This window comes from Podarcis cretensis, assembly GCF_951804945.1.
Source record: "Podarcis cretensis genome assembly, chromosome: 18".
In the NCBI taxonomy this organism is placed as follows: Eukaryota; Metazoa; Chordata; class Lepidosauria; order Squamata; family Lacertidae; genus Podarcis; species Podarcis cretensis.
The window spans coordinates 14,379,965-14,404,928 of NC_137188.1; the positions used below are offsets into that span (position 1 = coordinate 14,379,965).

Consider the following 24,964-nt stretch of genomic DNA (forward strand, 5'->3'; position numbering starts at 1 on the left):
AATTCGTAGAAAATCCATACTCTCCTCATTCCAACGCCATTTGAACCCTGAGAGAAAGGTGAGTTTGGGCTCCACCTCCCTCCATGAACTAAGAAGCAGGAACAGGGCAACCCAGCAGAATTCCCCAAGCGGGAGAGCACATCCACGGCCCCCCACCCAGGGGGCAACAGAGGCAGGTGTTCTGAAAGCCCATCTCCGGAGGACAAGGACATGTCAAGAGTTTGATTGTTCTTTCAGTGATGGGGACTTAAGAGGCCTTGGGAAAGGTATCTGATCCAGAGACCTAATGTTGAACTTGTGTAACCCTTGTATACCCCTCCCCTAGGACACAGGGGGCGCTTTGATCTAAGCCAGGCACCTCCAACAGGTAGATAGTGATGTAACGGTAGATCACTAGATATCTGTGGTAGATCACTGGCTCCCCCCCCCCAAAGTTCAACATTTAAATTGCCCTGCACCCCCCCAAAAAGGGGCTTTCTTCCCCCCTTAGAAAGCTCAACAACCTTGACCTCAACCTCCCAAAACAGGGCATTCCTTCCTTAAAAAAAGCTCATCAACTTTGACCTGAACCCCCCCCCCCCAAAAAAGCTGGTAGATCACTGCCAGTCTTTAACTGTGAGTAGATCACAGTCTCTTGGGAGTTGGCCACCCCTGGTCTAAGCCACTGAGCCTCTGATCAGAAGGTCAGTGGTTTGAATCTGCCCAATGGGGTCAGCTCCCATAGCTCTGTCCCAGCTCCTGCCAACCTACCAGTTTGGGAGCAGACCAGCACAAGTAGATACACTGCTGCGGCAGGAAGGTAAACGGCGTTTCCGTGCGCTCTGGTTTCCGTCATGCTGTCCCGTTGCGCCAGAAGCGGTTTCTCCTGCCGGCCACATGATCCAGAAAGCTGTCTGTGGAGAAACGCCAGCTCCCTCGGCCTGAAAGCGAGATGAGTGCAGCAACCCCAGAGTCACCTTTGGCTGGACTTCACCATCCGGGGATCCTTTATTTTTCACCTTTTACCCCCCCCCCCCATTTGTGGCATGCTAGTGATGTAGTGATGATGCCTTAATGATGCCTCTCAAAGTGTATTCTGGGGGAAAGAGGGAAGGTTTAAAGCAGGAAGGCCCTTTCATATTGCCTAGTAGCCTCTGGTGCTCTTCATAATAATAATAATTTTATTATTTGTATCCCACCCATCTGATTGGGTTGCCCCAGGTTGCTTTTTTTTACAATGAAGTGGTGTATATATAATAATAATACTGTAATAATAAATGTGTTCTCAGCCATCATATTGTCGGCTCTCTATTCCTTTGAATTTCTCCCCAAATTTACCTGTATCTCCTTCTCCCTTCCCTCATCACTGCCACTGCAAACCGCCCTGAGACCTCTGGGTATAGGGCGGTATATAAATTCCATAAATAATAATAATCACAACCAACTCACCGCACTTCCATCTTCCCACCCAACAACATTTTTTTTTGCCCATTTTTCTGTTATCGCAAGATCTTTGGCGCAGAGACTTAGGTTTCAAGTGCTGTAGCTTTATAGCATGATTTTTAAAAAATATATAAAATAAAATAAATCAGCATTTGGTTTTTTTACATGGAAATTATACTGAGGGAGACAAGGTGCCGTAGAAAAACAAGGTGCCGTTCCCAGCCAAGGGCTCAGCGGCCGGTCAGGAAACTCAAAGTGCCATGTGGAAAAAAAAATATTATATTATATACACAGACATAATGCAGTGTTTCTGAACACAAGTCACAGTAATATCAGTATCGGACAATGAAACAGAGGTGAGCGGACTGGTTGTGAGGGTTAGCACACTTCAAACTCAGCACTTCCAGGTTATTATTGTTAAGGCTACAAAAACTCTGTAAAATATATACTCATCTAATAAATTAAAGGTGGTAGCCTCGTTTGCTGTGGCTTGGGGACTCCCCCCATCCCAATTTCCTTGCTTGTACAGTGGTACCTTTGTACTGAAATGTCTTGGTTCCCAAATGCCGAAAACCTGGAAGTGAGTGTTCCGGTTTTTGAACGTTTTTCGGAAGCCGATCGTCCAATGCGGCTGTCGGCTATTGTTTCCTGGGTGCCTGCCCCATCAGAAGCCATGCCTTGGTTTTAGAACATTTTGGAAGTCAAACGGACTTCCAGAACGGATTAAGTTTGGCGCTTTGGTTTTTGCTCTTTATTTTGCGTTTTTGTTTCTGAGGCTTTTTCTGTTCATTTGTTTCTGTGACCGTGCGGAACCCAGTTCAGCTACTGATGGATTGATTGTGTGACTGCGGAAATGGATAAAAGCCCCCCATCCAAACAATGACTATCATCAGTGCAGCCAAGATTTTTAAAAGAAATTTACCATCTACAATACTGTCTTATTTATTTTGTAGCACAGTGCATTGGTGGTTGCTTTCGTTTTATCAATCAGTGGTCTCATTAGATAGTAAAATTCACGTTAAATTGCAGTTTTAGGGGTTGCTTTTAGAAGTCTGGAACGGATTAACCCGTTTTGCACGACTTCCTATGGGAAAGTGCGCTTTGGTTTTGGAACGGACTTCCGGAACGGATTCAGTTTGAGAACCAAGGCACCACTGTATATAAGATTCTTAGAGTCTTAAGGGGTCTGCTCTAAAGATGAATTAACCCCGCAGGGTCTCTCTCCCTCACATGCACCCCCCCTGGATGTCTTCTTCATTTCCTATTTTGTTCCCGAGAACATCCCCAACCCCGATCTCCTTTTAAAAATACCCAGCTTCATCTCTTCCCAAATCCTGAAAGTATTTATATCCATTCTGCCCTTTCTGGGGGGGGGGACACTGCAAAAGAGGAAAATGGAAAATGGAAAGGGTGGGGGAGGAAATGTAAGGGGTGTTTTCATTCCGAAGCAGTGCCTTGAAGAGAAAAAACATGGCAGATTTCTTCTTCTTTTTTAAAAATAGCTGTCTATAAATATTTCCATCGAGGAGAAAAGACAGCGCGGGATGTTAGCCTGCTGAAGTTTGTTTCCAGCACGGCTATCGGGGGTGAGAAAACGTGGAGCAAGGCCTGGATTCCTGCAGGTTCCAGGAGCAGACTTAGAAAGGGAGAAGATAAAGGAGGTGAATCTCCCATTGCTGGGCAAGGGCTTCTTGCTCCCATGGGTGAAGCGCAATAACTGGATAATTTCTCAGGTCGCTGGAGGGATGCTGGTTTGCTTGTGATGGGGAGAGCGGCGTTGGGTGATTTCTCTCTGCACAGCCCTCCGCTTGCAGAAGCAACACCCAAAAGGGGCCTTTCCAAGTCCAGTGCCACTCACCCATCCATCCCAAGTCGCACGCAAGGTCTCAAGCTGAAGTGGGATTCGAACCTGGACCAAGAAGCGGGATTCAACCTGGACCACACACAGCCCAAGCTCCGCCACCCCACCAGGGAAATCAACATTTGGAGAGAATGCAAGTCGGGCGGTTCATATGCGTTTAGACAGACCCCCAACGGATCCTCAAAGATGGGGGAAAAGGCCTTTTCTCAGCCTGTTGAGGTTACCCAAAATCATAAAAAAAAAAAAACAGGAGTTGTCAAGGACGGAACTGGTGACCCTCTGCCCACAAAGCTTGCGGTCGCTCATGGATCCTCTTCTCCTGTGGGCTCCGTCAACACTGGAACCACGCAGGTCCCAGGAGGAAGGGGGAAGATTTCTCCCCACGGCTGGGCATGTGGCACAACCTGGGCTCCATGGGCGGAAAATGCTGGGAGGAAGACAGGAGGGGTGAGGCGTGGCCTTCTGCCCCTGGGCACACGCCCGCCGTTGGCGTTCTTCCACAGTTTTCTCGGGAAGAGGGCAAGGAAACCACCATGGCGGACCTTTTTCCGGTGGCGGAGAGGCCTTTCAAGACACCACCACCCCGTGACGCCGCCAAGATGGAGCGACAACAGTGCCTTTTCCCCAACCCCACTTCCCCCATTACGTCCCAAGGGGCAGGAAGGTGATATTGCCTTCTTGATCAAGACCGGCCTCGCTTGTCCTCCTTTTGGTGGTGGCCCCCGTGGCAGAGCCCCCGTCACTCTGCAAGAGTGTCCTCCGGTTATCAAAGTTCTGCATTGCCAGGACGTTCCTTGGGGGGCTGCCCTGCTTGTCCATGGGGGACGCCAGAGGCTCGGGGGCCGACTCTGAGTCATCAGTGGTCCCTGGGGTTTTCGCCTCGCTGTGGTCTTCTTCCAGGGGGCTCTCGGCGTCCGACTCCTCTCCGTCTTCCTCTTCCAATGTGAGCTGGAACTGGAACTTGTCAGGGGCTCCTTTCTCGGACGCCAGCCCGTCAGGGGGCGGTGGGGGGCTGTGCGGGATCATACTCTGGTACCATTCGCGGTTGTCTTCGAGGGTGTCCAAGATCTCCTGGGCGTCCGGGTGGACGAGGTCAGCCCAGGTTTCCCAGAGCGGGTGAGCGATGTAGTCGATGAATCCCACCTGCCGGAAGGGAGACAAAGACAGGGGCTGAGAGGACGCAGATGCAAGGAACACCCTTCGCTTCCCAGGACACCAGTCTCAATTCAAAAAGTAAAATAAAATAATGCATTTTTGCAACTGGCTCAGATAAATACAAGGTGTGACTGGAAACCGGCTGGCAAAACTCAGAAATGAACCAGAGGCGTCACCCGCTCTCCTTAAAACAAGAAAAGGAAAAAAGCTGTCCAGGTTGGGTCAAAACATTAAATAAAATAAATTAGGAAACCAGATGCAGAAGATGTCTGTGGCCCCCTCCAAAAGGGAATCCTACAAGGTGCAAGCGGAAAGTTTGGTGAATGGTCACAGAAAGCAGACAGCGAGAAATATTTGAACATGCATTCGGCATCGGAAACCCACAAAACGCTCACAATTGTGTAGGGAGATGAAGCTGTAACTCGAAAGACAGTGTATTTCCACAGGAAGCCCCCTCGTTTGCAGGTGTGGCTCCTCCTTGGAGGGTGCTCCCCCCCAACCCATCAACAAGCCCCCCTTGGCGCACCCACCTGGGACTTCTCTATGGAGGCGTTGTGCTTGTCGCACATGGGGCTGATCTCCATGCCCTTCTCCCGCTCCCGGTCTCCCTGGTGGAAGAATTCCACCATGATCCGGTCCGTCCACTGGCGGTACAGCTCCAGGGGTTTGGTCGGGTTGCTGAGGTCTGCGCAGTGAACGATGTTCTGCAGCACCTGGAAGAGCAGATATGCGTCGCTGTCAAGCGTGAACCCTCGGGTGACATTTGGAGGGACGTATTGGACTCCCAGGACGTTTCCGAGCACAATTCAAAGTGTTGGTGCTGACCTTGAAAGCCCTAAACGGCCCAGTAGACCTGAAGGAGCATCTCCACCCCGGACACCGGGGTCCCTCTCCCAAGGGCCTTCTGGCGGTTCCCTCCCTGCGAGAAGTGAAGTTACCGGGAACCAGGCAGAGGGCCTTCTCGGTGGTGGCGCCCGCCCTGTGGAACCCCCTCCCATCAGATGTCAAAGAAATAAACAACTATCTGATGTTTAGAAGACATCTGAAGGCAGCCTTGTTTAGGGAAGTTTTTAACAACTGATGTTTTTATGTATTTTTAATCTTTTGTTGGAAGCCATCCAGAGTGGCTGAGGAAACCCAGCCAGATGGGTGGGGTATAAATAAATAAATTATTATTATTATTATTATTATTATTATTATTATTATTATGCCCATGACACCGATGGAGGAGTCTGCCTGGTGGGCAGCAGACTCCCCTATGAAGATATATCATGTTGTATAAAATTATATCCTGATTTTAATCTTGGATTCACACTGCCGAGCTACAATGGGATGCAGTGGCAGGATGGATGAGCAAAAGTGAGCGGAGCTCGAATCCTGCCAAGTTTGTGTGTCTGAGAAATGGGTCCGTTTCCTGCCCTGGATGGGGTTGCCCTCCCCCTGAAGGATCATCCAACCCCTGTCCCCTCCAAAAGAAGTTTCACCTGAATGCGGTCGGAGTAGTTGTCCAAAAGCAAGACCCCCAAACTGGTGACCTTCTTGGTCTCTACCATCGTCTTCAGATCAGCCAGAAGGTTCATGTGTTTGGACATATCTGTTGCCAGGACCTGAGACCAGAAACCACGGGAGGGAAAGGATTTTATTCTATGCAGCTTTCCCTTCAAATTAATCCCAAACAACAAATAATAACAACGTGATAAAACGTATTAGAACATCACAAATACAGCAAATCAGCAGTGAAACAATTACAGTCTATAAAACACTGTGAACAAGGCAACAACTAAAAAATAAGCCAAACATCACAACTAAAGGAAAAGCCATATTATATGATTAACAAATAAACACGCTGTTTATAATCTATCGAACAAAATAAGCAATATTAAACAAAACAGCAGCTCCCAAAATAAGCTAAGCCCTGAGCAACTCACCATGTCGATGGCCATCTTGCGAAGAGACTGCCGTTGCTTCTTGGAGATGTTCTGGAAGATGTCGCAGTTTTCCTCTTGCAGGAGCTTGAAGCCCACGGCCAGGTGGTGGTTCTCAAGTACCGACGCATCATTGTACATCAGCGCCAGCTCCGAATCTAGGGACGGGAAAAGGGTGGTCAGTTTGACAGGTGATGCCTCCAGATCAGAGGCCATACATGTGGCTGAGAAAGAGAGTAAGGGAGCAGCTTCGCATAGGGGCTTGAAGCAGCCGAACAACATTTTGAGGGAATGTTCCGGGTGGCAGGAGAGGATATATTGTTTATTCATATCTTTCCTAACTTGCGCTAGCAAGTTCCTTTATGTAGCCGAGTTACATTCCCCTTTTACATGCACAGCAGATAGCTGGTTGCAGGCTTGTGTGAGCCTCTCACTATCATACAATTCAATCTGTCTCAGATTGACTTGTATGTTCCTGGTAAATTCCCTTGAATCCCTCTTAAAAGAATAAAGACGCCACAATCTTATTCAAAGTCAGTGAAAGAAGTTGACTCACATCAGTTCACAGTTGGATTCCTGGAGGCAGACTTAGCTACAAATATGTAGATGTGGATCTGCCCCATATGGGGGAATAATCCCAGTGCTTCTAAAATCAGCAGAGCAGTCCTAGCTAAAAGCTGGTCAGACGAAGAAGGAAGTCAAAAAGAGAGAGAGGTGCTGCGTGACTCGTCCTTTTATTACCTGGACAGGTAAGGTCACATGCAAAAGGAAGGATGCTCCAGCCAGGAGGAACAGGGAGTTTCGACCAGCTGGACCAAACATTCCCTCGCATGCCTTCTCTAGCATTACAAGGAATGTTGTACTTGACTGCCTCTCATGGATCACATCCCACACATTTGCACAACTATCAGGCTACAAGAGGCCCTTTTCCTAGTCCAGCATCCTGTCCTCTTGTTATCGCTTCTTGTTATCGCTTTTTGCGCTTCACTTTGGGATGTCCTGTGCAAAGTGAGGCAAACCTGCCCCAGGTAAAGGAAGGAAGGACAAGAGGAGACGTTCTCGGGAACAGCTGGAAAGACGGAAATTGCCCCCAATCAGCCGACACGGCCTACTCACTGGTGTTGATCAGGAACTGGTTGGAGACCCCAGGGTGGTCGACGTCGTGGATGGCGGCTGCAAAGATAGTGGCCAAAATCTCCAAGTCGGTGAAGACGGCCTAGAGCGAGCAGATGGAGGGGAGACAAAAAGGGGAGGAAAGTGAGGAGGACAGAGCTAATGATGGGGTGAGCAAAACTCAAACTGGGGAGCCAGGCTGGGCACTGGCATGGTCAGGAGGCAAGTGACCACTGTGGTCCTCAAAGGCTGGATTACTGCAAGGCTGGGGCAGAATCTGGCAGCCAGTTTTCAGATGGGGGAATCCACCAGCCCAACTGCTGTAATGCTGTTGCTCATTTTTTCATTGTATTTATTTATTAAATTTCTACAGCACCTTCATCCGAGGACCACAGGGTAGCCTGCAATATAAACTGTTCCCCAAGTTGAAAAGCAATGAGCAACCAAGTCTTTAGTGTCATCAGCCCAGTCCTGCGGAACTCTCTGCCACTAGAGATTCAGCAGGTTGCATGGCCATCTGCTATGGATGCTTAAGCTGAGATTCCAGCATTGCAGAGGGTTGGACTGGATGACCCTCAGGGTCCCTTCCGACACTATAGTTCTATGATACTGCGAGCCACACGCTAAAAAGGCCAGCAGAGTTATGTTGTGTGACCCCCAAACTCTTCCCCTCCCCGCCTTCCCCAGAATTCCCTCTTTACCTCCAGAGCCGGCATGGAGAGCAGGACGTGGGTGGACTGGGCCACGTCAGCCGCATGGATGTTGTTGTGGTAGGCCACGTCTGCGTGGTAGTGGTCCTCCAAGGTCATCATGAAGGTGATGAAGGTGTCAGCGGGAATTTGGAAAGATTTCAGCAAGTCTCTTTCCTGCGGGGCGAAGGGTGCAGAAGAAGGCGCCCCTGACTTGTCAGTCGTTTAAAAAGCACTTTTTAAAAAGCGTGGTGAGGGTCTCGAAACGGGGTCTCTATGCAGGGAGCCTGTGGCCTCTCATTCCATGGCCTGAGACTTTTCAGCAAGTGAGAGGTTATATGACAGGTGTCAATTAAATTGCACACATTCGTGGGCTGAATGTCAGGAGATCTGGGGCAGATGAAAGGAAGGACTTCTTCTTTTTCCCCCCTTTTAAATTAATTTATTTGGTTTTTCAAATTAAAATTTCACAGAGATATATCAAACATGAATCATCAAAAGAAGATTCCAAGGAATCTCCTGGAATTCCATCCTCCCCTTTGTGGGTCCTATTATGAATCATTTCCTCCCACATCTTTTATGATGATCCACATCGATTACAGTAGTGGCGGCCGCCCTGTGGAATGCCCTCCCATCAGATGTCAAAGAAATAAACAACTATCTGACTTTTAGAAGACATCTGAAGGCAGCCCCGTTTACGGAAGCTTTTACTATTTGATTATTGTATTTTAATATTTTGTTGGAAGCTGGGTGGGGTATAAAGAATAAATTATTACGGGAGAGGGTGGTGCAGAAGAGGCTGGCTGGTACAGGTCCCCACCGCCCCCCCATCAAACTCCTAGCACCCGTCCCCCAGGGCACCCTCTCACCTGGAAGATGCTGTACATGACGACTGTCAAAGGGCGGTGGCCAGAATACTCTGAAATCTTGAAGACGTCTAAGCCCCACTTGTTCACGTCTTCCAGTTCCTAAGGAGGAGAGGGCAGGGTTGTCAAAGCTCTGCTGGGGACCCCCCCCCTTTCTGTGATGTATGTCTGATGTATTTGGGGGTGGGCAATTTCAGGAATCTATATAAGAGCTTGCACCCCATTGTTCTGGGTTCCTCCTCCCTCCTGCATGTGGGGAGTGAGGACACTGTTGCAACAGTTAATAAAGATCAGGCTCACTAGCCGCTTTGCTTCTCAATATTCTCTGGTTGGCCTCTGTTATTTTCTCTGACCGATAGAGAACCTACATAAGGACTCTAGACGGGCTCTTGGGTACCCAAAAGGAGCAGTGTTTTTTCTTATAACAATCGGATTTGCACCCAGCTTCCTGGAACCGAGAACCCGCTTCCCCCATCCCTGCACCTGCCCTCTTCCTCACCCTGGCCAGCAGACCCTCCTTCTCCGTCTTGACCCCGAAGCGAGGGATGGCGGCCACGCAGCGGAAGCTGGACCCGTGTGTCAGTTTCTTCACGCCGCTGATCTGTGACATCGGCCGCTTCTTCTTCTTCTTCTTCTCTTTGTCCTTCTCTTTAGGGACCAGGGTTGGGGTCTCCACCTCATGCTGCTTGTCTGAAACAGGCAGGGGGTTGGATATAAAATTCACTGCATGCCATTCATTGAAAGAAAAATGTCTGATTTAAAAATAAATAAATTACATTTTTAATATTTTGTTGGAAGCTGCCCCGAGTGGCTGGCGAAACCCAGCCAGATGGGTGTCGTGTAAATAATAATAATAATAATAATAATAATAATAATAATAATAACGCAGGTGTAAATTGACTCTGGGGCATGCCACTTCCGGTGGGGTAGAGGGACGACCCTCTCGGCTGCCCACCATGAAACAATGCACACTAGAACCGTCTTTGGGGTGTGGAGAGCAGTTTCCCACAGGCAGGATGAACTAAAACCTCATCAGAAGCGACAGACAGCCCGCCCCAAATAAATTATCCACAAGGCGAAGATTTGCATTAAGCTTTTCGAAGCCCAAAGAAAACAGGTCCCTGCCGCAAGGAGCTTACAGTCTGTGATTTGGCACAGGGGATGATAAGAGGAAGGAGAGAGGACCGGCTTTCCTCGTTCTCCTCCTCGATTCTAGCCCTGCTTGCCCAATCCCCTTCTCTTTTTAAAGCCCCCCTTTAAAAAGGGCCCTGGAGCATGGTCTCTGGAGGACACAGCAAAGGCGGCCCATGTCGAATGTCCCCCTCCCGCCCGGCCCCTCGCACGAGTCTCCCGCTGTTCCGAGGGAGACCCCCGCCCCAATATTCCCGAGGCACGCAAGGATTGACGTCAGAGGAGGCTAATAATATTACCGACGCCATGGCAACGGGAGATGCTGCGTGCTGGAATGCCGGTCCTCTCCCCAAAGTGATGTTTCCAGAGAGCAGACGGGGTCTCTCTCCCCACCTCACCCCGGAGTGTCTTCTTCTCGCTCTTGCCTCCGTCACAAACGCACAGGCACAGAGGAAGGGAACCTCTGGCTTAACACTCACTATATATATGTGTGTATATGTGTGTATATATACACACATGCGCGCACACACACACACTTGTTTTCCTGCACTGTGTTTTAAACCCAGCGCCAATGTTTTAATTTTTAAAAAGCAGATATCGAAATGTAAGGAGGTGGCCGGCCAGATGGGAAGCCCGCAAACAGGACCTCGGTTACTGGAGGTGCTAGTCCTCATGGTTCTAGATAATTTACGTAGTAAAGCTACCTTTTACAGAGTTGGACCATTGGTCCCTGTCAGGGCCAGATTTAGGCCTGGTGAGGCCCTCAGCTCCTGAAGGTAACAGGGTCCAGCTGTCCTTTGTCCACAACAAATTGTCGCTGTTTTTCGTGTTGAATATATGCTATATCAGGCATAGGCAAACTCGGCCCTCCAGATGTTTTGGGACTACAGTTCCCATTATCCCTGACCACTGGTCCTGTTAGCTAGGGATGAGGGGAGTTGTAGTCCCAAAACATCTGGAGAGCTGAGTTTGGGGATGCCTGTGCTAGACGGTCATTGATGGACTGAATAGGTATCTCAAGCCATTTGCGCATGTTGCCCTGCAACCAGTCCATGCAGAATGTCGGCACCCTATATATAGAAGGAGCAAACCGGTGATATTTTAGGGAGCAGGCTAGCAGGCGGGGCCCATGACTTGCTGACACAACACAAAACACGGTTGCTGGATGTAGGTTTTATTTCATTTGTTTTTTATCTTATATTTTGGAAATGGACATCCAGTTGTTTGCTTTTTTCCTTTCATTTTTTGGGGGGCCCCCAAGAGAGTGGGGCCCTAAGCTAGAGCTTGTTTAGCTTATACATAAATCTGCACTGACCGGCAGAAACTCCTCGGGGTTTCGGGTAGGAGAACCTCTCCCAGCCCAACCTGGGAATTGCCCTACCACTGAGCTATGGACAGTTTGCCTCTCAAAAGGAGTTTGGAGAGTGAATGGGCTGCTGAAGAGTGCAGCTCGAACCCACAACCTGGGCATGATCAGCACCAAGGCCAGGCAGGAAAGGAGAAAGGCGAGTGCACTCCCCTTTTTGCAGGTGAGTGATCCTTCCATCCCCAAGCTTCTCTTCTCCGTCTCCTCCTTGCGCTGCCCTGGGGGACTCACCCAAGAAAGTGCTGCTGATGTACTCCGACACTTGGTTTCCGGAGCGGCTGGTTTCGGAGAGGTGGGTCAGTTCCCGATTCAGCATCCTTTTGAACTGGGGGGAGAGAGCAGGAAATAGTTCAATAATTCAAAGGAGCAACTCACAGGGAGCCTCTGCTGCAGGAGAATTTGCATCAAGCCGAAAGTTAAGAGCCGTGTTTTGGCAAACGTGGAAAATTGCTTCTAGTCCTCATGACCCGATAGGAAAGGACTCTGGGAGGCAGCGAGATGCCTCTGGGCAGATGGGACGCAGCGATCCATTCTAGATGTGGCTTGACTCCCCCATCCTTTTAAAATATATATATATATAGTGGTACCTCGGTTTTCAAACGCAACCTGTTCTGGAAGACCGGGGGAGGGGGGGACTCAGTGGAAGACGTTTGACTTCTGAGGTGCATTCGAAATCAGAAGCATCTGTTCCCGGGTTTTCAACATTCGAAAACTGAAACGTTCGACTTCTGAGATGTTCGGAAACCGAGGTATCACTGTATCTTCTCTTTATTCCCTGTTTAGGGAAGTTTTTAATGACTGGTGTTTTAATGTATTTTTAATCTATTGTTGGAATCAGCCCAGAGTGGCTGGGGAAACCCAGCCAGATGGGCAGGGTATGTATGTATGTATGTATGTATGTATGTATAAATAAATAAATAAATATTATTATTATTATGAAGATTACAAGTGCACAGAGTAAGATAAGACACAAAAGAAGATAAGAAAATAGCACCCACAAGCGACAACAAAAATGTACACATTGCCCCCCCCCAAATATGTTATTGTAGGTAACCAGATCTTAACCTAATACAGTATTTATAAAAACCAATTCCAAATATCATTGAATTTGTCCGTGGCAAGTCTACGTTGGTACGCAACTCCAACCACTAGTCCACGCTGCCTGGGGATGATGAGAGCTGGAGTGCAGCAACATCTGAAGGGGTGCAGGTCCCCCACAACTGATCTAGAGGAAAAGATCTTCCAGGATAGCTGCAATTCCTCTCCCTGTAGAACTACAAGTGCATAGAGCCGAGATACCTATTAGGTCCATAAATGACCATATAGCATCTATTCAACACAAAAAAACAGTGACAATTTGTTGTGGACAAAGGACAGCTCGACATAGAAAGGGCCCCATTAGCTTCAGGAGCTAAGGGCCACATCAGACCTAAATCTGGCCCTGCATTTGAGTGTCCTCATCAGCACCCCAAAAGAGCGAGTCAGGTGGCAGGAGCTGCAACTAAACATGGGGGGCCCTCCAGGCTAAGGGGTGGGGCTCTTTCCTCTGCCCCCCCTTGCCTAGCTGCTAGATAGGAGACCATGAGCCAGAGTTTTTGGGTGGGAGTTGAGCTGGAAGCTGGAGACACAGAGACCCGCTGGATCCAAAGCGAGATCTGTTGGGGGTCGTGATGCTGTGAGCCTCTGTCCTCTGTATGCTCAGAGGAGGAAATAAAACCATCTATGCCAAAGCCAGCAGTCTCTGACTGTTTTCGTTCCAAATGCCTGGGACCCTCGGAGTCTCTCGTAGCTCAGAGATTTGGGGTGACGTGTAAGGGAGAGAATGGCAACGCCTCTCAGCTCCTCGTAAAAAGCGAGCAGCGAATACAAAGTGGGGAGGGTCTCTCAGAAGTCCCAAGAACTGCAGGAGGCCCATAAAAGTTGCAATTACGGGATGCCAGCTGCAGCACACGCAGAAATGAGTCAAGGCAAAACAATTTTATGAAAAAATGGTGGAGGCCGGGGGGGGGGGCAGGAGGGATTCCATACTCGGGGCAGCTTGCAAAACGATGGATTTATATTCCAGTTTTAGTGGTTTTTAAAGCATTTGCAACAATGGGTGCTGTTAGATTCACTAGGGAGATCGGTAAATATTGAAATCCTCAATAAGCATTAGCAAGACTTTGAGATTTAGGGTGTCGCCCCCTCCCCCAAATGCAAGGTTTTGAAAGGGTCTTTTTTTTTTTACATTTGAAATACTTTCCCACCCCTACCTAGAGGTGCCATTGGGGATCCAACCTGCAGGGCAGTTTGCTCTACCACTAAGCTAGTCCTTAAAAACAAAGCAAGCTTCCAGTCCTCATGACCTGGGAACCATTTTTGTCATATTTACAGAATCATTGTAAAGGAATGGACTCACATGCAGGGTTTGACTCAACACTTGCAATTAACAAATGTAGAAAGAGAAACAGGATGTTAAAATGATAAGAGAAGAAGAAGAATTATTTAAGGCCCGTATAGTTCAAGCTCTGGTTTTCCCAGTAATGATGTATGGAAGTGAGAGCTAGACCATAAAGAAGGCTGATCGCCGAAGAATGGATGCTTTTGAATTCTGCTGCTGGAGGAGACTCTTGAGAGTCCCATGGACTGCAAGAAGATCCAACCTCTCCATTCTGAAGGAAATCAGCCCTGAGTGCTCACTGGAAGGACAGATCCTGAAGCTGAGGCTCCAATACTTTGGCCACCTCATGAGAAGAGAAGACTCCCTGGAAAAGACCCTGATGTGGGGAAAGATGGAGGGCACAAGGAGAAGGGGAAGATGGAGGACGAGATGGCTGGACAGTGTTCTCAAAGCTACTAGCATGAGTTTGACCAAACTGCGGGAGGCAGTGGAAGACAGGAGGGCCTGGCGTGCTCTGGTCCAGGGGGTCATGAAGAGGCGGACACGACTAAACGACTAAACAACAACAAAATTAAAGAATAAGAAATAACCAATGAGCAGGGAGAGATAATATGCCCAAAAACCAGAAAGGGAAGTTGAGAGAAGTCACTGGGGGCGGGGGGGATTTAAGGATTTATAAGGTATTTTGTTTTTGAAATAATGATTGTGACGATGATAAAAATGGTAAATTCAATAAAAATATTTTTAAAAACAAATTAAATAATTAAAAAACACACCCACACATCCTGAGATGGCGAGTCTCACAGATCAAGCATGCATTCACACCCCTCCCTGGCTGGGGGGGGGGGGGGCGCACACCCACTTTAAAAACAAAAACGTGCCAAACCTCTGCAGCAGAACAGAAGTCCCCGCTGCTGCTGCTGCTGCTGCCCCCTCGCTTGCCAACCTTTGGAAGGGGCACCTGTGCTCCGCTTGCTTACCTGGGCGATGGGGTCTTGGAAAACGAGCAACCCTGGGGGGCTGGCGTCGGGCATCGCACCGTCCCCGTCCCCGCCTGCCCAGCGCGCTGCTGCTCGCAAGCCGACCCTCCTCTCCTCCTCCGAAGCGCTCCGCCACCTGCCCCGCAGGAGCCAGGCCACGGAGCTGCATGGACTGGGGGCCTGAGCCCCCAAACCCCAAAAAAGGGAGGAGGAAAGAAATCTCTCCCCCGCAAAAAAAACCCCGCAAAAAGAAAGAAAGAAAAGGGGAATTCTCTGCAAAGCGAGGAGGCGAGGAGGAAGCGCTGGCGACGGGGGTCCCCCTGCATCACCGAGCCGGAGGGATGCGCCAGGTGAGCTGTTCTCTCGGCGGCCGCCCAATCAGAAGCCGCGGGCAGAGGGGCAGGAGCCTGTTCCGCCTCCCGATTGGCTGGCGGGAGCCTGGGGATGCTGCTACCGCGCGGTGGTACCCAGACGCAGCTGCAAGGCGCGCACGGGGAGAAGGAGGAGGACGGAAGAAGCGGGCAAGACTTCGGAGCTGCCTTTGGGGGGCAAGGTGGGCATTGGGAGGGGGCTCAGCTGCCACAGGGGACAAGCTCTCTCCCCCCCCCCCGTGTGTGTCCAGAGACAAGCAGCTGGCACAGAGACAGCTTCCCAACGCTTTCTTTATTCTCCTGGCTTTGCAAAAAGAACATAAACAAAGGCTGATTGCCGGATCTGACCAGTGCCGGATTGACGTAGAAGCTAAACAAGCTCTAGCTTAGGGCCCCCCTCTCTTGGGGCCCCCAGAAAAATGTAAAGGGAAAAATACCTGGATGTACATTTCCAAAAGATAAGATAAAAAACAAATAAAACAAAACCTACAGACAGCAATAGTGTTTTGTGTTGTGTAGGCTCCTATTTGTGATGTGCAAATGGCTTGAGATACCTATTTGGTCCATCAATGACCATATAGCATATATTCAACACAAAAAAGAGTGGCAATTTGTTGTTGACAAAGGACAGCTGGACATAGAAAGGGCCCCGTTACCTTCAGGAGCTGAGGGCCGCATCAAACCTCAATCCGGCCCTGCTTTGGAGCTGCCTTTGGGTGGGCAAGGCGGGCATTGGGAGGAGGCTAAATTGCCCACCTGCAGGGAACAAGCTCTCTGCCTCTCCCTCTGGCAGAGAGACAGCTTCCCAACGCTTTATTTATTCTCCATCCCTGGCTTTGCTGGATCTGACCTGCCTGCTGCTCAAGCACCCTCTTCTCCCAGGCCAGATGCCACCCAGGATGGCGGCTAACGGATTGAGGTTGAGCCTTGTCCCTTTGGGGCTGGGGGTCCCACCCTGACCCGGGCGCCTTACCTTGTTGGAGGCCATCTCGCTGACTGAATGCCTGGTCTGCAATGTCTCCAGCTGGTCCAAGCACCAGTCCAGCTCCTCCAGGGTCTCCACCGCCAGCTTTTGGGATGCATCTTCTGCGGAGAGGCAAGAGGCACAATCCTGTCTGCACTGGCCACCAGCAGCTCTCGAGGGGACACGCCCAGCATGGAGACGCTGCCGCCAGTGGCTGAGACTGCATTGCAGGGGGTTGGATGACCCTTGGGTGCCCCCCCCGGGAGACCTTCTACATTCAAAGCAGCTGCTCCATCACTGCGGTCATTTCACCAGTCCAAATATAGGGCTGGTTTAAACAGGAGGATAATTGGTCCACTTAGCTCAGTGTTGTCTACACGGGCAGGCAGCATCTCTCCAGGGTTTCAGGCAGGAGATTCCCATCTCCTACCTGGAGGTGCTCAGAACTGGTGCCCCCTTTTAAATCTCTCCAAGCGGCCATTTCTACATCTGCCTCGTTTGCAGAAGCTCTTCCTTTGGCCTGAGTCTTGTGTATCTGTGCATTTGTGGCTTCCACACTGCCCGGCTCACGAGTTTCCTCGATGCCAGAGGTCGGGGCAAGGGGGAATACAGGCAGGGAACGGGTGGTCAGGGTGGCATGGTGGAGAGAGAGAAGGAGACAGGCCCGGAGGCAGAGACCGACGGCAGGGGAAGAAGCAAAAAGCACGAGAGTTTTTGAATAATGAAAGAACTGACGTCAATCGGAGGCTATAGCCGCAGAGGTGGCATTAGAAAAGAGAAAGAGAGAGAGGAACTTCCCGGGTCGTAAGCAGACTGCAGATGCTTTGTGCAGAGCAGGGAGTAGACGGGAAGGCCCTGGGAACCGGGATATGACCCCCCACCCTCTGCCACGGACCCAGTGAATCTCCAAGATGCTTTGATTGACAGCCACAGACCTCGCCACCTCCCTCAGGCTCTGCATGTTTTAAAACACGCACGACCCCAATTTAACAGGACCACAGCCTGGTGCTTAGAGAGCCTGCTTTGGATGCAGAATGTCCCGGGTTCAGGTCCTGCTGGCGTCTCCCGATGGGGCTGGGAATATCCTTCTTTCGCACCTGACACCGAGTAAATGAGCTAAAATGTATAAATTGTGGGGTGTGATCCAGGAGAGGCAGTCAAGTACAACATTCCTTGCAATGCTAGAGAAGACATGCGAGGGAATGTTTGGTCCAGCCAGTCGAAACTCCCTGTTCCTCCTGGTTGGAGCATCCTTCCTTTTGCATGTGACCTTACCTGTCCAGGTAATAAAAGGACGAGTCACGCAGCACCTCTTTTTGACTTCCTTCTTCATTTGACCCACTTCTAGCTAGGACTGCTCTGCTAGCTCTTAGAATCACTGGGATTATCCCCCCATATGGGGCAGATCCACATGTACATATTTGTAACTAACTCTGCCTTCAGGGATCCAACTGTGAGCTGATGTGAGTCAACTTCTTTCATTGGTTTTGTGGGGAAATTATGAATAAAATCTTTTTTAAAAGGGGGAATATTCTTCTCAAATAAAATACAACTGGCTCCCCCAGGAGGGAATGATGGCTGTCAATCTAGGGGGCTTCCAAAGAGGATGAGACAAATTCATGGAGTTCAGGTCCCACACTTAGGGGTCTGGCTATTCCTGCTTCCCCACATTTTGCTTCCCTGCACCTTTCTTAATTGCAAAAAAAAAAAATCCTTGTAGGGTTTATTAAAGGGGATTTCTGGCGCAAGGGCAACAGAAGGCTTTCTTCTGTGCAAACCCACATTTCCCCAGTGGGCACCTCCCCCCCCCCAAAAAAAATAATAATTGACAAGGCCCAGATGGAACTCACCTGGCAGGTTGACTTTAGATGTGGGCGGCAGGTTGGGAACTCCAGACGCTCTCCTGTAAGAGACAGAGCATATCTCTGAGCCCCCAGTGTCATATTTGGCGGCAGAGGGGATTGTGATCAGGTCCCTGTCACAGTGAAGTGAGGGTTCTGGTTTTCAAACATTTCTCGGAAGAATTAAGAAATAATTAATTGCAACATTCCGTGCGTAAGACGACCCCCAATTTTAAACTGTAAAAATCTGGGCAAAAATATAGTCTTATACATGGAAAGATACAGTGAGAAAGATACAGGAGAAAAAGGCCAGTACTTTCTCCAAATTACTACCCCGTCTCACACTTTCAATCGGTGCAGAGCTCTCTCTCTCTCTCTCTTTCTCTCTCTCTCTCTTTCTCACTCACTTGCTGCTGAGGCGTTCCTGCAGGTGGGTCAAGATGGCAAAGTTACTGCGCACCGTCCGTAGGCTGGCCAGGACCTGGAGGGAGTGGAAGGAAGGAAGGAAGGAAGGAAAGACTTTCAGAATTAGCTGCACGCAAACTATTGCAAACCACAAACCTGCAGGGCTCGTGTACCTTTAGCAATTGCAAAAAACTGCAGGACTTGTGTACCTTTAGTAATTGCAAAAACCTGCAGGACTTGTGTACTTTAGCAATTGCAAAAAACTGCAGGACTTGTGTACCTTTAGTAATTGCAAAAACCTGCAGGGCTTGTGTACTCTAGTAATTCCAAAAACCATCTGGGTTCGGGTACCTTTAATAATTGCAAAAAAAAGCAGACAGGGTTCCTGTACCTTTAGTAATTCCTAGCCTTTCCTCCCACTCTCATTCCCTCAAGCACAGACCCCAACCCTGAAGAGATTCCTACCTGTGCAAAAGGAGTGACAATCAAGTCTTCTCCATGCCTGCAACAGAAGAGGTAAAACCTGTTAATCCCAAGTAGGACAGACGAGGGCGCTGGTTCGGATTAATTGCGCTTTTGCTGCATTGTGGAAGAGTTCGCTTCCAAGGTAGGCTACCAAATCCTCCTGGCATTTTCCAGATTAAAAACAGATAAATGAGTTGCAGGACCTCAACAAGCAAAGCTTGAGGCCTCCTGCCCTCCGCTGGGCATCGCAGAAGGTGCTGGGCCCTTTCCCCGCAAGCGGAAAGCGGTTGGGGGGTCCTCAGGCTTTGTTCTGATGCTTGGGAAGAACACTCCCAATTCTATAAAATTCTAGGGGATTCAAATTGTAATGCAGAAGCAGAAGTGGAGAAATAAAAGAAGCAACGCAGATACAATGAAAAACCACAATGCATCTAGAGCGATGCCTGGCAGTTGCCACAACAGACTTGCAAATTTGTTAAGTCGTCCACCAGCGGAATATTATGATTATTATTTAGGGAAGTTTTTAATGATTGATGTTTCAATCTATTTTTAACCTTCTGTTGGAAGCTGCCCAGAGTGGTTGGGGAAACCCAGCCAGATGGGCGAGGTAGAAATAATAAATTATTATTATATTTCTATTTTTATTTTTATTTTCAAGGGAACTGGAGATTCACTGCTTCGAGTGTTTTGCCCTCCACCAATGTAAAAAGCCTGGGGTAAGTCTTACGGCTTAATACTGGGGGGTTTTTTTGGGGGGGGACAACCCAGCAGAATTCAATTTCCATATGCCTCCCCCCGCCAAACCCTCTCCAAAAACGCCAAGCCCCCCAGGCGCCTGCAGGCATTTTTCACCCCAGCCAGACTGACAGCTACACCTTCCCTCACGGAAACCGCACTGCCAACACCCCCAGGGCGTTGCCTTTGAATCGCCTGGCGCCCGGCGCTCTGCACATGCTCACATGTCGCTGGCGACCGAGGAGTTGCGGGACATGGCCTTGGGCGAGAGGTCGTAGTCGCTGTCCGAGCGGTAGAGGAAGGACTCCCGGCGCTGGCCATGGGGGGTGGCCCCCTGCAGCACCAGCCCCAGGCCGGGGTGGGTCTGGGCGTCCAGAGGGGTCCGTCCCGGGGAGAAGCCATTCTCAAGGTCAAAACTGGGGGCAGAAAGAGAGGAGAGAGGGGCGTCAGGCGCAAGAAACAACAAAACATGGGCCCCAGTAGTGGCAGATATAAATAACCTTTTTGGACATCTGAATTATCCCCAACAAAAAGGACTCTGGTTCTCCCCAAATCGTCACAACCACCCTGGGAGACTAGTGCTGGGGAGTTGAAAACGGGCCTTGCAGTTTATTTTATTTTGATTTGATTTGATTTTGCATTGTTGTTTTTATTTCTGTTATTTCTGAAAACGAATAAAATGTTAACAAAAGAAGAAAAGAAGAAGAAGAGGAGTCTTGCAGGATGCTGCTGCAGTGCGCTAGCCTATGGCTTAATTTAATTCTTCCTTTAAAAAAGAAAAGGCATAACTTTTCCCGCATAAACACAAATGCCAGTTCCCGACTGCCGACAGCGAGAGCGGTTGGATTCCATGTATTTTCTGTCGCTGCTGCGTACGTGAAAAAGCTCGTTCTCTCCCCCCAAAAGATGACATACGTAAGCCAGGATGGGGGGCAAAGCCTGCAGTTCTCCAGATGTTTCTCCCTCTGCTCCCGGCTCCTGACCCAGTCAAAACAAATCGCTTCCTAGGCTTTCATCTCAGATGTAGATGTGTTTCTAGAGATGAGAAGCTCTCGGGAGATGGCCCAGTTTTCATGAATTTAGGAACCGGCTCCTATTCTCACGCTGAGGGCCTCTCTCTTTCCCCCTGCCCAAGCTGGGGGCTGCCGCCTCTCTTCTTGTGGCAGGCAGTTCCATAGGCTAGCATATAGACCCCCCGCAATTCCTGAAGGCAGACTTAGTTACAAATATGTGCATGTGAATCTGCCCCATATGGGGGAATAATCCCAATATTTGGACGGAGCGGCGATCCCTCTCGTTGGGGCGGCCCCCTCCTTCCCATCTGCCCACCCCAGTCTCTGCCTGCCTCCGCTGTCTCTCTGTGTCTGGAGCGGCCGGGGCCACTCTCGCCTGCTGGCCCTGCGCCCATTTCCATGACGCCGTGAGAGAAAAAGCGTGCGGCCCACCAGGGACTTGGAAGAGAAGGGAGGAGGCAGGGAGCCAAGGTCCACAGGTGTTACAGACATCAGGGGAATCGTCGAGTCGGAAGGGACACCCCAGCGGTCATCCAGTCTGACCCCCCTGCAATGAGGGAATCTCAGCTCAAGCATCCAGGAGAGATGGCCATCCGACCTCCGCTTCAAAACCTCCAAGGAAGGAGAGGCCATCACCTTCCATCCCAGTCAGCTCTGACTGTCAGAAAGTCCTTCCTGACGTTGAGTCGGGATCTCCTTCCTTGTCGCTCAAAGCAGGGGAAAACAGACTCAGCCACCTGGAAAGTTAATTCCAACCTGTTCTATCATTTCAACTTTTGTACGTTAGGAATTATTTTCTTCCTTTTCAAAGATAAGACTGGGAAAGCCGTTGTGGTCTATTGAGAAAAGTTTATTTCCCAAAAGCAGAAAACAGCAGAAAGGTGTCAGAGAAGAGGAAATTAGATAAACCTTAAAACGCAATTGTATGTCGTTGAGGTTATAAACGTTGGGGCTGGGTAACTCCGGGGAAGAAGTTGCTAGTTTTGTCGAACAGGAATAGAACTGTTGAGCAGCTTTCAATATGGGAAAAGAAAATGTTATTATTTTAAAAGAGAAGAGGAACAGCTGAACTTGGCCTGGCAGCAAAAGGTCAAGCCGGTGGCGTCCTCTGAGCGGGGGCATTCTTGCTCTTGTCAGCAACTGTGCTATAGCATCCTGCCCCTTTCGGTGGGCCCTCCCCTCCCTGTGTCTCATATCCAGCCGTGGTCCTGTGGACCTCCCTGCCACTGGATCCCTGAATAAAATATGGGAAACGGAAAGGAGAGCTGGCACCCACCTTGTCCTGGCCAGGCCGTACCCGATGCAGGAGTGCCTCCGTGGGGACAGCATCCTTGTCTTCCTCCTCCGGGCACCCACAGGACCCCCCCCCCACCCACAGCCCCTGCCGCCCCCACCCTCCCCGCAAAACCCATCTGACTGGGAACAAAGGGCCCCCTTTCAGCCACTTTCCCTGGCTCACGTCAAGCCCAGACGGGGCAGAGAATCGCCCCATTGTCTCCCCAACGCCTGTCTTGAAGTGGGTCATGGGGTGGGGGGCACAAGGCCAGGGGCGTGGGCTCCTTCGATGGGACCCACCGGGGTGTCCCCTCAACACCAGTGGGGTTTTATTTATTGCCAAAAGCAGCTTTGAACCAGCCTGGGGAAATAACCGAGCAAATTGCTCCATCTCTTTCTCCCCCCAAACACGCTGCTCCTTGTTTTCCTTCTGGTTCGCTTCTCCTCCTGGCACCCAAACGGGACACAAAAGCTTCATTGTGGGCCGGGATCATCTGGGAAGGGATGACCAGCAGAGGGGGCTTCCCTGTCCTTAGCCCGCTGTGACCTTTGGTGACCCAGAGGGCCGTTTCGCCGCTCGCAAGGAAGCTTTTGGGGGCCATGTAGTGACGGATGGACCCCTCCCAGGGCAAAAAGGCACCCCTTTGAACCAGAGGCCTCTGCTCACTCCATCTGCACATCCCTCCACCCAGGCAAGGAAGTCGAAGGACACATTTCCAACCAGGAGAACTGCAGAACTCACTGCTGCAGGATGGAGCAATGGCTAAGCTAACCTACATCATCGGGTTTGGGCTGGGGGCTTGTCAGTATGCAGACGATACCCAGCTCTACCTCTCTTTCCAATCAGAACCAGTGAAGGTCCTGGGTGAGTGTCTGGAGGCAGTTGGAGGATAGATGGCAGCTAACAGATTGAGGTTGAATCCTGACAAGACAGAAGGACTGTTTTGGGGGGACAGGGGGCAGGCGGGGGTGGGGGGCTCGCTGGTCCTGAATGGGGCAACCTGAAGGAGCAGGTGTGCAGCCTGGGAGTCATTTTGGACTCACGGCTGTCCATGGAGCCGCAGGTCAGTTTGTGTCCAGGGCAGTTCCATCTGGTACGCAGGATGAGACCCTCCCTGCCCACAGACTGTCTGGCCAGAGTGGTGAATGCTCTGGTTATCTCCCGCTTGGACTACTGCCATGCGCTCTCCATGGGGCTGCCTTGGAAGGTGACCCAGAAACTACAATTAATCCAGAATGTGGCAGGTGGAGGGCTTGGTGGAATATTTGCAGGCGCCTCGCAAGTGCCGACAAGAGCCTCTAGCCAAATGTGGACCCCAAAACATCTCCACTTGGCCCTCGGGGACATTGGGGGGGCCGCAAGTACCTCTGCCAGGCTGAGCTCTCGCAATGCCTCTTGGTTGGTGCAGAAACCAGCTTCTTGTACATGAGGGCAAAATTCACATTGGGTGCTCTGTCCCAGCTTGCGGTACCATTGACACAAGAGTGGCAGATGAAGATGATTGGATATGCAGAATTGGCAGAGTTGACCAGGAAAATCCGAAACCAGTTTTCCAAAAAGACTGGAGTAAATTTATACAATATCCGATGGAAAATGGCAAGCAATTAACAACACTAGCAGGACTTAAGAAGACTTGTAACGTTGTTGATATATACCTTTTTACATATTTGTTTAAAAATTGACAATAGAAATGGATATAATGTAAATGGGGGGAAAGTGTAGATGCTATGATCTGTAAGGGTGGAGGGAGGGAGGTCGACAGCTCATTTGAGCAAATACCATCATGGGAAAAGATGAATGTCCTTTAACAATATAAAATAGAAACTCAATCAATATGATATTAAAAAATAAATGCAAAAAGAGAAAGGTCCCCCCACCCACTCGAAGGCGACCGAAGCGCGGGGCCTTATCGCAGCGTCCCCTTACCAGAGCGGGTGCGCCACGGTGAAGCGCCTCTGTAGCCGCATGCCAGGGTTGGCCATTGCCTTCCGGAAGAGGACGGGCGAGTGGTGGGGCGAGGGGGCCGGGGAGCCCCCAGGGGAGCCTTGCGCCTTGGAGGAGGACAACATCGTTCCTGCTGACCGGCAAATTCAGACGACTCGGGCAATGGGGAGTGTTGCCAGCCGACTCAGATGCCCTCGGTGCCACACGAGACTCGAACCCAGGCCTTGCCGAGGAAGAGTCCCCTCCACTCGGAAGCCCCTGGAGGATCGGTCTTCTTTCCGCAGAGTTTCCGCAGGGGGCGATCCGTGAAGCCCAGATCCCGGAGAGGAAGAAGGGGGTCCGCCATCCCGGCACGAAGGGAGGGCCCCGAGTGCGAAGCACGCCTCTGCTCCGTCCCGTCCCAGGAATCCTTTTGCCGAGAGGCCAGCCCCCAGCTGGGAAGCTAAACAAACGCCTTGGCCAGGCTCCAAGTGCTGAGTGCAAGTGCCAAGTTTCCCTCATCGCTGTCTCTGTCGGGACTGGAAAGGGGGGTGCGACCAGCCCAGCCTCTGAGCCCACCTCTGAACAGGGCAGGCTTGCAGCTGGCGGTCCAGAAAAACCCATTTTATTAAAAATGTAGAAGCCCCTGTGTCCGGGTGACACAATCCGGCCTTGGCACTGGTCACAGTAAACACGGCAAGAAGTGACGGGCCTGGCTCCCAAAGTTTGGCCAAGCCTGCCGTGTCATCGCGGTGCCCTTGGCGGGTCCGATTACACTGGCAGTCAGGATCGCTCCCAAAAAAGGAGGGGGGGGAAACACACCCCGGCAAATGCAAACAGTTGCTGTGACCTTTTGCTTCTGCTCTTCCCAAATATCTGCCGCTCACTCGTCATTGTCATCCGTTGAGAGACGGTGGGAAAACACAAGCCCAACTTCCTGGTGGTTTTGCCAGGCTGCGTTTGGGGTTTGTTTGTTTTTAATAAGAAATGCATTGGAAAGCGAAAAGAAACAGCTCCGGGCTTTGCTTGATGTAGAACACAGAATACAACTGGGTTGTGGTTTTTTAAAAATAGGATCATGGG

At 50.3% G+C, this 24,964-nt stretch overlaps 1 protein-coding gene across 2 annotated transcripts in view; it reads right to left on the minus strand.

Moving 5' to 3' along the window:
• Nucleotides 1-1,510: 1,510 nt before the first annotated feature.
• LOC307206982 (3',5'-cyclic-AMP phosphodiesterase 4C-like) overlaps nt 1,511-24,964 on the minus strand; it is a 51,997-nt gene continuing 28,543 nt past the window's right edge. Inside the window, exons 1-15 of one of the 2 annotated variants that reach the window (XM_079960550.1) lie at nt 23,885-24,717; nt 19,894-20,085; nt 18,935-18,971; nt 18,472-18,545; nt 18,074-18,126; nt 16,233-16,345; nt 11,760-11,853; nt 9,531-9,721; nt 9,035-9,133; nt 8,178-8,342; nt 7,480-7,579; nt 6,367-6,521; nt 5,923-6,045; nt 4,969-5,151; nt 1,511-4,426 (exon numbers count right to left, since the gene is read on the minus strand). In XM_079960550.1, coding sequence (XP_079816676.1) covers nt 3,926-4,426; nt 4,969-5,151; nt 5,923-6,045; nt 6,367-6,521; nt 7,480-7,579; nt 8,178-8,342; nt 9,035-9,133; nt 9,531-9,721; nt 11,760-11,853; nt 16,233-16,345; nt 18,074-18,126; nt 18,472-18,545; nt 18,935-18,971; nt 19,894-20,085; nt 23,885-24,027 — 2,223 coding nt within the window. In that variant the 5' untranslated portion in view covers nt 24,028-24,717 and the 3' untranslated portion in view covers nt 1,511-3,925. Of the gene's footprint in view, nt 4,427-4,968; nt 5,152-5,922; nt 6,046-6,366; nt 6,522-7,479; nt 7,580-8,177; nt 8,343-9,034; nt 9,134-9,530; nt 9,722-11,759; nt 11,854-16,232; nt 16,346-18,073; nt 18,127-18,471; nt 18,546-18,934; nt 18,972-19,893; nt 20,086-23,884; nt 24,718-24,964 lie in introns of those variants that run through there. The other variant, XM_079960549.1, reaches the window with a different exon arrangement.